Here is a 13,122-nt window from a genome sequence, read left to right as displayed (position 1 = left end):
TCATCTTGCAGACGCCCATTTAGGTACAGGCATTCCTCCTCATGGGAATGCTGGCCTCAGTCATCCCCAGGCCTTTCCAGCCCTGACATCGGATGCTCCTGTTGGGCCTGAGACCTGGGTTTCTGTCCAGCTCCCCGCAGGAAAGCAGCTTCCTCATCTGGCCTAACTGTGCAGTTCATGTAAACATGCTTCTAAAGGCTAAAATGCTAAGCAAAGGTAAGATTAAGCAATGAGAAGACACAATTGTTCAGTTTCAGAGACATTCCCCGTCCATAAGAGGTAACTGCCTGTCCCTCAATAGCTCCCCAAATAAAGTTATCCTGACACTTCTGGGGCTGCTGGTGAAGGCGCCATCAGCTGATGATTGTCCCATAGTGCTAGCGGTTCACTCTGACTCCCAACTCTGTCGCCTTCTGGTTACGTCGAGACCATCCTGCCGGCCAAGGCTCACCTTGTGATTTCCCCAGAGTCTGGCGAGCCCATTTGGATCCACAACTCGGAAGATCTTGGCGTCCTTGTCTTCCCACCTGATGTAGGGCTCATACCGGGGGTCAAGGAGCAGCTGATACACGTATTCCCACAGCAGCCGGCAGTCTGCAATTTAGCACAGGGAGTGCAGGCAGCTTTACTGGAGCTGTGAGGACAGGTGTTAGAAAGGCGCTCTTGGAGGCCTCCTGGCCAGAGCCCTGGGAGCACCAGCAGAATGGTGAAAATGATGGTATCCACAGAAACGGCCACTAACGGGGCTCCTCATGCATTGTCTCATGAGTCTGGGAAGTGGCTACCTTTATCCCCAGGAAGAGGTGAGGAAATGGGCTCAGAGGTGCAGAGGTGTCTAACGTTGCCCAGCTCCTAAGTGGCAGGCAAAGCGGGGAGTCTGACCGGCTCCACCCGACATCAGAGCCACGTGAGGGTAGGTGCTGGGCCCACAGGCCGAGTGGCCAGGCCCCTGACCGCAGGTCCCTCTCTGCCCCTGGCCCACTTAGCCCCCTGGACTTCTATTAATTATAACATCCACCCCTTCAAGTTCCCTAATGGTGAATGAAGTTCAGGAAAACCAAGCATGCCATTGGGAGGGTAAGTGGGCATCTGGGAGCAACTGTGTGATCTTGAATCCCAGGACCTGGGCCTGTCGGCTGGGTCATTGCAGGCAAGTTACACAACCGCCTCTGAGCCAGTTTCCTGGTATGGGGTGGTGAGGGAATTAGGTAACATAATAGACCACAAAACCTTCAGCACAGTGCCTGGGATAGTGTAAGTGCACGAAGAATGTTAAGCATTATAATTGAAGAATACAGTAATTGCAAGAGGCTGAAGTGGGAGGATTCCTTGAGCCCAGGAATTTGAGGCAGCAGTGAGCTATGGTTGCATCACTGCACTCCAGCCTGGGCGACAGAGTGAGACTCAGTCTCTTTAAAAAAAAAAAAAAAAATCCAATTATTGTGAATCATTGTGTGTTTTATTGATACATAATATTTGTACGTATTTCTGGTGTACATGTGAGATCTTGTTGCATGCATAGAATGTGTAATGATCAAGTCAGGGTATTCAGGACACCATCACCTCAAGTATTCATCATTTCTATGTTTTGGGCCAATCATTGTTTTTTAGTGACTTCTAGTCATTTCCAACCCAAAAGCCAGGCTTCTGCCCACTCTGTGGCTTCATAGAATAAATGTGTGGACATAACGATGGGAACGATAGACTCTGGGCACTGGGGACCACTACAGGGGAAGAGCCAGGGCAGAAAAACTACCTATCACAGGCTGGGTGCGGTGGCTCACGCCTGTAATCCCAGCGCCAAAGGAGGCTGAGGTGGGTGGATCACCTGAGGTCAGGAGTTTGAGACCAGCCTGTGGCCAACATGGTGAAACCCTGTCTCTACTAATAAAACAAAAATTAGCCGGGTGTGGTGGCGGGCGCCTATAATCCCAGCTACCTGGGAAGCTGAGGCAGCAGAATTGCTTGAACCCGGGAGGCAGAGGATGCAGTGAGTTGAGATTTTGCCACTGCACTCCAGCCTGGGCAAAAGAACCAGACTCCCATCTTAAAAAAAAAGAAAAGAAAAGAAAAGAAAAACTACATATCAGGTACTATGCTCAGTATCTTGGTGACAGGATTATTCATACACCAAAGCTCAGTGGCACGCAATTTACCCATGTAACAAACCTGCACATGTACCCCCTGAACCTAAAAGTTGGAAAAAAAAAAAAAAGAAGAAGAAGAAATGCAGTGTAAATATTATGACTAGAAAAACACCCTTCAGCTTACCTGTCAGTCTGTCAGGTTGTCTGCCTGCTAATCCTTTAACAATGAATGCAGAGAGGAAGTGTATCATTTGGTTAGCACTCAGGCTCTGGAGCCAGACTGCCTGGGTTCACATCCCAACTCTACCAGTGCTGTGTGATCTTGGAGAAGTTACTTAACCTTTCTGTGTCTCAATTTCCATATCTGTGAAATGGGGCTAATAATAGTACCAAACTCAAAAGGCCATTGTAGAATTAAATAAGGGCCTGGGAACCATGCCTGGCACATAATGAATGCTCAATTATTTTAAAATAGATAAAGTTTTAAAAGGCAGGTGTGGCACTCCATGCTAATGTGAGTGTCAGAATATGACTGGTAAATTGTCCCTCTGTGGGAGACAGGGTGAGGCTTGGTGATCCCAGGTATCACTGCCCGCTGTAACCAGATTGTGGCCAGCACACAGGACAGTCATGCTGTCCTGTCATGCAGGACTCCGAAATCCCCCAGCCACAGACCTCCCATCACCAGGTCAAAATAGCCCTGTCCTTATCACTCGTGACGCTGGGACTCAGACTCAGGGCACCTTCCCATGGCCAGAGGAGCAGCCTCCCACTCACCAGCGATCCTGCCGTCAATGGGGGCCTGTGGCATCGCAGGGAAGGCACAGACCCCCTGGGTCCTGCAGGTGAGCTCTGCACAGTGACATAAGTTGAGGGACTCCTCCTTGCCAGGGGTCCACCTGGCCAGGCCAGGGTCATCCAGATGGCCAAAGGAGCTGGTAAGCCCTGGGTCTGGTGGCTGCAGCAGGTGGCCACTTCGGGTGTCCATCTGAGAAGGGCCAGTCACCTCTGCAAGCAGATGAGCACCAGTGGTAGCAGGCAGTGGGCCCCAAGCCTCCCCAACTCAATCCCTCAATGGTGAGCTTGGGAGCCCTGTGGGGCAGCACTCCTGATGCTCTTCCTCTGTCCAGCCCCTGGTTAGAAGGTCAGGGAGGCAATGGGGGGCAGTGGGTGAGAGCCAGACAGCCTAGGTGCTAACCCCAGCTCCCACACAAGTAACAATCTGTCAAGCCTGTTCCCTCATCTGTGAAACTGGCTGCAAAGCCAAGCAGTGACAGAGCCAGGTCTAGAACCCAGGGGCGCTCTATCCCACCTCTCCATTTGCCCAAGTATTTATTGAGAGCCTTCTATGAACCAGGCATTGTTCTAAGAATCTTGAGGATATATCGCTGAGCCCCCAAAAGCCGCTGCCCTCAGGGAGCTTCTATGCTAGTTGAGAGCAGGGGAGATGGATGGTTAAAATAAAAAGGAAACAGAAACAGTATACAATGTGGGGAGAACAAAATAAATCACCCTAAGGCAGAGAGGGAGATCTGGGAAAGGAGCAGGAGTTGCCACTTTTGAGAGGCTGCTCAGGCCTCCCTGACATTAGCGTTTGAACAGACCTGAAGGAGGTAGAGGAGTGAGATCTGTGGGTTTCTAGAGCAGGGAGGGGATGCCAGGCAGAGGGAACAGTAATTGCAAAGGCCCTGGGGCAGGAGCATCTCAGGCTTGTCCAATGAACAAGAAAGCCCATGTGACTGGAGCAGCAGGAGCAAGAGAGAGAAGGCTGGAAGGGGAAGGAGTCAGAGGAATAACTGCACTTGGACTCCGAGTGAGAAGGGAGCCGCTGGAAGATGCCGAGCAGAAAAGTGATGTGACCTACTTCTGAATCTCCCTGCGCTGTGGAGAACAGATCACAGGAGGTCAAGAGCAGAAGCAAGGAGACCAGTGAGGACGTTCTCCAGAGGCAGTGGGGACTGGAACGGGGCAGCAGGGGAGGAATGAGAAAAGGCTGGATTCTGGATAGATTTGAGGGTAGGGCTGACAGGATTTGTGGACAGTGGGATGAGTGGGGGTGGGGTAGAAATGACATCTGAGCAATTGGAAGTGTGGAGGCGGGGTTTGTGGGGCTGGGGAAGACCGAAAAGGGCAGGATATCAGGCATTTGGTTTAGGGGCTGTGGGGGTTGAGATGCCTACTAGATGCCCCAGTAGAGGGGTGGGGCAGGCAGCGTGGGTGCACATATCTGGAATTTGGAGAGGCTGAGGCATATATTGGAATCATTGGCACCACATGGTGTTTAAGATCCAGGATCAGATGAGATTTCCCAGCATGTGAGTGCAGATAGAGAAGCAGAGAGGTCCTCTGACCCTGGGGTACCCCAACTTCTAGAAGCAGGCGAGAAGAGTAGAAACCAGGAGGTCGAGGAGACACCAGTGGGGTAGAGGAGACCAGGTGAGTGGGGTGTCCTGGAAGCCAAGGGAAGAAAGAGTTTTGGGGGAAGAAGAGGTGACCCCCAGGGTCGAAGGCTGTGAGAGGCCACAGTAAATCAGGACTGAGAATGGCCATGGCATGGACATCCTTATTTTCAGGTTTCTGGAGACCCTGACAAGAGTGGTTTCCACAGAGGGCTCCAGAGAGGAAACTGAGACACGATACCAACAGCTCTTTGCTGGAGAGAGCAGAGAAACGGGGAGGTGGGAGGCAGGGAGGGTGCAGCACAGAGGGAGGGCTGCCAGGAGCACCCCAGACAGGAGGTGGGGGCGGGGAGGGAGGGGAGCTTGCCCACACTGGCCACCTCCTTCATTGCTTTGCCTTGAGGACGTCCTGCCCTCCCAGTGAGGCTGATTTGAGGGAGGTACTCAGAGCACCACAAACAGCTTCCTCACCTTCCAGGGAGACTGGAGAGTGCTGGGTGGGCATCTTCAGCCTGAAGGCCCCTCCAAAAAAAGGCCCACACACAAGGGCTCGCCGCTGAGTCTTGATGTACTGGAGCAGCTCATACAGGACGTCACCTGGACATGGGTGGGAGGGAGGGCAGGCTGCTGAACAGGCCACGTGGGGAGGGTCAGCCTTGGCCCCCTGCAGCCACCTGCCTCAGGGTGAGGGCTGGCATGTCCTGTCACAGCTTCATGCTGCTGGCAAAGGGGTTCCTGCTGCAGCTAACAGGAGGCTGGGCTGGCGATGGGCAGGGACGCTGCTGCTCCCGTGGTGGATGAATTTTAGAAAGACATCCTATCCTGCCAGTAGACGCGGCCGCCTCCAGGGCATGCAGCTTGCAAGGTCAAGCTGCTTCTCAATCCCCGCACACACCCTTGGCTGAGGGCTTGTGCACAGTGCATAAACTGTACCACTGTACCTCACGTTTCTGGGGGCAGAGACAGTTCTAAGGCTCATGGGATTCCAAGCTTTTTAAAAAGTCTGCCCCTGCCTTCTAAGGAGCAAAGCTGTCTTAGCCTCTTCCTAAAAGGCAGAATTAGTAGCCGCTTCAATAAATGGTTGAAAAAAAGAAAGGTCAGGTGCGATGGATCACACCTGTAATCCTAACACTTTAGGAGGCTAAGGCAGGAGGATTGCTTGAGCCCAGGAGTTTGAGACCAGCCTGGGCAACATGGATAGACCCTGTCTCTACAAAAAGTTTAAAAATCAGCTGGGTATGGTGGCACATGTCTGTGGTCCCAGCTACTTGGGAAGCTGAGGCAGGCGGATCACTGGAACCCAGGAGGTTGAGGCTGAAGTGAGCTGTGTTCACACCACCAAACTCTAGTCTGGGCAATAGAGTGAGACCCTGTTACAAAAAGAAAAAAAAAAAAACAACAGAATTGGGCTGTGTCCAGGGTCCCAGAAATTTCCCTTGACTCATACCTTGGACTAAGGTGCTGATAGTAGGACAGGAAAGAGGGGATCCATGGGTAGAGAGCCAACCTGGGGATCCCAGGCACCCACCGGGATACAATGTAGAGAGTGGTTACTCGAGCACCAGGAGTGCTTGTAGGAAGATGGAGAGATGAACAAGGGCATGAAGGGGACCAGCCCCAAGCTCACCTGCTTCCCCGCTTTGCCTTGGCACAGGACCATTAGGGCTGTGGGGAAGCCTTGTCTCTCTGTCCCTACCTTCCCCTCACCTCCCACTAGAGCTCTTGAATCCAAACTCTTAGAGGGACGAAAGTTCCAGCAGCTGCTACAAGAGGCTCAAGGAGGGAAGTGGGTGGGAGGCTTGTGGAGGGAAGTGGGTGATAGAACTTGGGATGTCAGCCAGGAGCGGTGGCTCATGCCTGTAATCCCAGCATTTTGGGAGGCCGAGGTGGGCAAATCATCTGAGGTTGGGAGTTTGAGACCAGCCTGGCCAACATGGCGAAACTCCATCTCTACCAAAAATACAAAATTAGCCAGGCATGGTGGCGCGCGCCTGTAATCCCAGCTACTCAGGATGCTGAGGCAGGAGAATTGCTTGAACCTGGGAGGCAGAGGTTGCAGTGAGCCAGGATCGCGCCACTGCACTCCAGCCTGGGCGACAGAGTGAGACTCTGTCTCAAAAAAAAAAAGAAAAAGAAAAAGAAAAAAAGAACTTGGGATGTGACATGAGACTGGCTGTGCGTGTTAAGAAGAAAAGGAGCAAATCAGCAGATTTTAGAACGTCTCTTTGCCACATACACTGTGGGCCTGCTTGACCAAAAGACAGCGTACACAGAAAACATCAGCGAATTCTTAAAAAAAGACACCAAATCAGCACAAACGTAAGAGCCACCTGAAAACAAGCCAAATAAGACTCAAATGCAATTCTAGAGATTCCTGGAAGGCCCTGCTGCCCGCTACCACTGGCCACCCTCCCTCCCACCACCAGTCCCTCCCCACAAACTTCGTGCTGCTGGAACACCATAATCTGACGTTCATTCCTTTGCCCTCAGACCTAGTTTCTGGTTAAAATCAAAAGTCATATTGAGAGTTAAGGCTTTTGCTGTTACCAGCCATTTATACCTCAGTGTGAATGAATATCTGATCTTTCTCTAGTTGGTTTTTTATTCAGTAGGGGTAGGGGGTGGGAGGCAATAAGATGGAAGTGGGTAAAGGAGACAAGGGCCACAGATAAGGGGAAGAGAAAGTGAGACAGCAAAACAGGCCCCTACAGCTCTGAAAACACGTGGTCAAATGGACTCCCTCGCCTCGAAGGCCTGCTCTAGCTAGGACCCACCAGACACACGCGTGTGCAGAGGGGCATCTGCAGTGCTGGAAATGAGCATGGTTCCCCAAGGAAGACCTCCTCCATCTCCCTCCCTGGACCCCCCTGGGGTATTTGGGCCGTCCTGGCCTACCAGTGCTCCTACTTAGAGGAAAACCTGTGAGTCTCTCTGACCTGAGCTGGGCGCGCGGTGCCGGAAGTCGTCCTTGGTGAGGATACAGAGGGCGCGTCCATTCATCTCGAACCCGTGCTCCGCGGTGCATGGCAGACAGTACTCCTGCTCTGCCCAGCGCAGCCAGTGCAGCACGTCCTCCCTGCTCCACAGTGCGGGCTGGATGCCTGCAACCAGCAAGAACCAGTCCCATCACTCCCCATAGGCCTCCTCAAAGAAGCCTACCCTGAGCACTCCATCTGAGCAGATACTCCCCTGTCCTGGCTCCCAACCCCCATCATCTTCTGTCCCTGGCACCTGTTCGTTTCCTTCCTAGCACCTTACCTTCTTTGTAATGACATTTTACACTGGATAGAACCATATGTTGGTGTTTATCATTATATATGTATCATGCATGTATTCACTAATTTATTGTTGGTACCTCCTCCCCACCTGTTTTCCAATCATTCATTCAACAAGTGTTTAACGAGAACCTACTTTGTGCTGGCACTGGACTAGGTGTGCTGGGGCACAATGTTATGTGTATTCAGCACCTAGAACAGTGCCTGGAACACAGTAGGTGCTCAAAAAACACATGTTGAGTGATTACTTGAATGCCCGAACAGTCCAATGAAAGGGATGTTACTGGCCGGGCACAGTGGCTCATGCCTGTAATCCCAGCACTTTGGGAGGCCAAGGCAGGTGGATCATGAGGTCAGCAGATTGAGACAATCCTGGCCAACATGGTGAAACCCCATCTCTACTAAAAATACAAAAATTAGCCGGGCATGGTGGCGGGCACCTGCAGTCCCAGCTACTCGGGAGGCTGAGGCAGGAGAATGGCGTGAACCCTGGAGGCGGAGCTTGCAGTGAGCCGAGATCGCGCCACTGCACTCCAGTCTGGGTGACAGAGAGAGACTCTGTCTAAAAAAAGAAAAAGGAAGGGGTGTTATGATTTCCCAAATGAGGCAATGAGGCTCCCAGAGGTTAAGTGACTGGTCCACACTCACACAGGAAGCATGAGGCACAGCTGGGATGTCTGGTTATTGAATTTTTCTGCTTCATTGTGCCAACTTGGAATCAGGTTTGCTCAGGGAACAGCCCAGGGGACAAGGGAGCCTCCTACACTCACCTTCAGTGCATGTGTTTTTATTTCTGGCAGTAGCCAGACAAATGGCTGCTGATTCTCCCCACGTTTCCACTCTGCCTGGGACTGCTATGCTCCTAATGCCAAGTTTTGGGTGGTGTTTAGCAGGGCTACATTATGACTTTATGAGCCCTTGACACATTTGCCTTTGTGGGCAAAAAATATTTAAAATAGACTGAGTGCAGTGGCTCACCCCCATAATCCCAGCACTTTGGGAGGCCAAAGTGTGTGGATCACTTGATCCCAGGAGTTCGAGACCGGGCTGAGCAACTTGGCAAAACCTTGTCTCTCCAAATATACAAAAAAGAAAATTTAGCTGGGCATAGTGATGCACACTTGTGGTCCCAGCTACTTGGGAAGCTGAGGTGGGAGGATCTCTTGAGCCTGGGAGGTCACAGTGAACCATCATTGCACCACTGCACTCCAACCTGGGTGACAGAGTGAGATCCTGTCTCAAAAAAATACATAAATTTACATCCTATTTTATGACTGCACTGGTATAAAGACTCAGAGCTTACTGGGTTCAGTTCTACAGGTAAGAAAGTTGAGGCAGAAGAGAGAAGCAACGGTCCAAGGCCACACCTTGGCAATGACAAAGACCAGACCAGCCTCTGCTCCCTTATACTCAAAGCAACACAAGAAATGAACTTAATTTTAACATTTAAAACAAAGGAGATCTGCATCCTTCACTGTTCATTTATTCAGCCAATATCTAATGAGCACCAGCTTGTGTCAGTCACCGTGCAGGGCCAGGGACATGGCACAGAACCAGGCTGGCAGGAGGGAGGAGTCCCACAACCGGTAACTCTAACGACAGTCCTCCTGACGGCATGCGAGGAGTGCTCACGGTGCCGAGAAAACAGAAAGCAAGGCACTAGAGCCCAGGTTAAAAGTGAGGAGGGGTTTCCTTTACTTCTATTTTGGGACCTAAAAATAAATAAGAGAAAAAAGTAAATGTCTGAAATTGCCAAAAAAATGATTTAAGACGGGAAGAAAGAATACATGTGAGAACTAGCCTCTGTGGTACTACATATGACAAAGCCATGTAACTAAGATTGAAAGGTCTTATGCTAAGATTGGCAAGTATTACTGGGAAAAAAAGGTGGATCCTAGGAGTAAGTAAGTGTTCATGCACACACACATGCATAGAAATGTGTGTATGTGTATTTTGTAAAGTTAATACATGACAGAGGTAGGATTTTAATTCAGAGGGAAAGGATAGTTAATCTAATATGAAAAAAAAAAAAAAAAACCTGATTCTCCCCCTGGAAAAAAATATATTTGGGTCCTCACCTCCTGTTGCAGGAAGTCAGGGACCCCAAACGGAGGGACCGACTGAAGCCACGGCAGAAGAACACAAATATAAATTGTGAAGATTTTCTGGACATTTATTAGTTCCCCAAATTAATACTTTCATAATTTCTTACACCTGTCTTTACTGCAATCTCTGAACATAAATTGTGACGATTTCATGGACACTTATCACTTCCCCAGTCAATACCCTTGTGATTTCCTATGCCTGTCTTTACTTTAATCTCTTAATCCCGTCATCTTCATAAGCTGAGGAGGATGAATGTCGCCTCGGGACCCTGTGATGATTGCATTAACTGCCAAATTGTTTGTAGAGCATGCGTGTTTGAACCACGTGAAATCTGGGCACCTTGAAAAAAGAACAAGATAACAGCAATCTTCAGGGAGCAAGGGAGAAAAGACTTGGAGCCTGACTGCCAGTGAGCCAGGCGGAACAGAGCCATATTTCTCTTCTTTCAAAAGCAAATAGGAGAAATATCGCTGAATTCTTTTTCTCAGCAAAGAACATCCCTGAGGGTAGGTCTATAGACAGCCCCCTTAAGGTGGCCTCCTTTTACTGTCGGTCGAAGCCGAAGGGATGAAATAAGCCCCGGTCTCCTGTAGTGCTCCCAGGCTTATTAGGACAAGGAAATTCCCCTGCCTAAGAAATTTTGGTCAGACAGGTTGTTTGCTCTCAAACCCTGTCTCCTGATAAGATGTTACCAATAACAATGCATGCCTGAAACTTCATTAGCAATTTTAATTTCACCCCATCTGATGGTCCTGTGATCTTGCGCTGCCTCCACTTGCTTTGTGATATTTTATTACCTTGTGAAGCATGTGATCTCTGTGACCCACACCCTATTCGTGCACTCCCTCCTCTTTTGAAAATCGCTAATAAAAACTTGCTGGTTTTATGGCTTGGGGAGCATCACAGAACATGCCAAAGTGTGACGTCTCCCCCGGACACCCAGCTTTAAAATTTCTCTCTCTTGTACTCTTTCCCTTTATTTCTCAAACCAGCTGAGACACTTAGGAAATAGAAAATAACCCACAATAAATATCGGGGGTGGGGTTTCTCCCGATAACCTCCCACCATTCACATTCACAAAAATCAATTGTAGGTAGATTAAAGGCCTAAAGAATAGAACAATACAAATCTTAATATAGTAGAAATCAAAAACCATATGCACTTAATAAGAGCGGAGGGGACCTCAACCATGACAGGAAACACAGAGGCTATAATAAAAACGAAACACACATTTGACTACATTAATTTTCTGTATTTGCTGCAAAAGATACCATAAACAAAACTAAAAGAACATAGATTTCGGGGAAATATTTGCAATGCAGATGATAGATAAAAGGTTAATGCCTTGTCAAGAGCATCTGTAAATTGATTTTTTTTAAAGACAAAAAAAATCTTCCCAGCAATCCCAGCAAAGCAGGATTTCTCAGCCTCAGCACTATTGATGCTTTGGGACTGATAATTCTTTGCTGTGAGGGCCTATCCTGTGTGTTGTAGGATGTTTAGGAATACCCTGGTCACTATCCACTCAACGCCAGCCTAGTTCCAACAACTAAAAATGTCTCCAGACACGGCCCAAATGTCCCCAGGGGGAAGGGAGCAGCAAAATTGCTGCCAGGTGAGATCCCCTGCAGCACAGCAAATCCACCAATAAGCATGTGACAAGACATGTCACCTCAATAGTCAGGGAAAGGTACCATCAGAGAAGAATAAGATATCATTTAGGCCGGGCGCGGTGGCTCAAGCCTGTAATCCCAGCACTTTGGGAGGCCGAGACGGGCGGATCACGAGGTCACAAGATCAAGACCATCCTGGCTAACACGGTGAAACCCCGTCTCTACTAAAAAATACAAAAAACTAGCCGGGCGAGGTGGCGGGCACCTGTAGTCCCAGCTACTCCGGAGGCTGAGGCAGGAGAATGGCGTAGACCCGGGAGGCGGAGCTTGCAGTGAGCTGAGATCAGGCCACTGCACTCCAGCCTGGGCGACAGAGCGAGATTCCGTCTCAAAAAAAAAAAAAAAAAAAGATATCATTTAATAGCAGGAGTGCAGGGAAAAGGATGCCTTGCTGGTGAAGATAGGAATTTGGAGCCTCGCTGGGAGATGAGTCTGGTGATACATGAGATGCTGAAAGCTGACTTAGTGTAAAATGTGGAGGCCACATGATGGGCAGATTCCTGAGGGATCGAGGGCAGGCCTCCACAGCCAGCCAGGGCTTCTGTGGCTAGGGGGTCAACCGCCAATTGCATTGTACCTGAACTCATATTTTTTGTGTAGTTCCCCTAGTTCACCATATTGGAGGCTGTCAGCCTGAAAATTCAAAACTGTGATTCCTGGCCAGTTGTGGTGGCTGAGGCCTGTAATTCCTGCAGTTTGGGAGGCAGAGGAGGGAGGATCATTTGAACCTAGGAGTTTGAGACCAACCTAGATAACATAGTTAGACTCTTGACTCTACAAAAAAATTTTTTTTTAATTAGCCAGGCATGGTGGTGCATGCTTATAGTCTCAGCTACTCAGAAGGCTGAGGAGGGAGGGATTGAGCCCAGGAGCTCAAGGCTGCAATGAGCTATGATAGTGCCACTGCACTCCAGCCCGGGTGACTGAGTGAGACTCCATCTCAAAAAAAAAAAAAAAAAAAGTAAAAACATGCAACAGCAACAGAAAGCATAGATGATGTTGCCAGGCCACTTGTAAATAATGTGACCTAAATGACAGTACCTCAGTTTCGTCATCGGTAAAACCAAGGATGATGGAAAAAACTGTACCGTCCACACAGGGCTGTCACAAGGATGCTATGAGATAATCCATTTAAAGAGCAGCATCTGGCATGTGGCATGTGCTTTTTGACATACACGGAGCTATAGATGTCAATGAGGTAATATGTGTAAAATGCGTAGCACAGGGTCCAACACCTGGCGGGTATTATCTAAGGCGTCAATCACCCTCAAGAAGTCTCCCTGACCTAGTTGCCGGGATGAGAGCAACTAGGACTCCCCTTCCCAATCCAAGGTGAATGTGGGACTTCCCCTGCAGATCGGCCCCCGGCCTCTCCCTCTCTTGGCAATAATCCACTGCATTTTCACTTCTTTCCCATTCACCATCTTTGTCTCTCAAGATTCCAGGCAAATGTCACCTTGTCACCTCACTCTCCTGGCCCAGTGGCCTCCTTACTGAGGATTTCTAGCTTGGCCAGATCCTGACTCCCAGCTCCCAAGGCAGATATGGACAGAGCCCCCTGGCTGGGGCAGCAAGAGGAGCT

At 49.6% G+C, this 13,122-nt stretch overlaps 1 protein-coding gene across 21 annotated transcripts in view; it reads right to left on the bottom strand.

The window, feature by feature from the left end:
- ETV7 (ETS variant transcription factor 7) overlaps positions 1–13,122 on the bottom strand; it is a 38,536-nt gene that overhangs the window by 17,720 nt on the left and 7,694 nt on the right. For 10 of the 21 annotated variants that reach the window (XR_013416482.1, XM_001116763.5, XM_078000260.1 and 7 more), the window contains 4 exons: positions 7,423–7,587; positions 4,958–5,083; positions 2,865–3,095; positions 452–594 (listed from right to left, as the gene is read on the bottom strand). Coding sequence is in view for 20 of the 21 variants with exons in the window: in XM_001116763.5 (XP_001116763.5) it covers positions 452–594; positions 2,865–3,095; positions 4,958–5,083; positions 7,423–7,587 (665 nt within the window). In the remaining variant the exon portion in view is untranslated. Of the gene's footprint in view, positions 1–451; positions 595–2,864; positions 3,096–4,957; positions 5,857–7,381; positions 7,588–10,075; positions 10,207–13,122 lie in introns of those variants that run through there. The other 11 variants (XM_078000272.1, XM_078000271.1, XM_078000274.1 and 8 more) reach the window with 6 other exon arrangements.

Source organism: Macaca mulatta, chromosome 4 (assembly GCF_049350105.2).
Source record: "Macaca mulatta isolate MMU2019108-1 chromosome 4, T2T-MMU8v2.0, whole genome shotgun sequence".
Taxonomy (NCBI): Eukaryota; Metazoa; Chordata; class Mammalia; order Primates; family Cercopithecidae; genus Macaca; species Macaca mulatta.
This window is presented reverse-complemented; position numbering and strand designations above follow the sequence as displayed.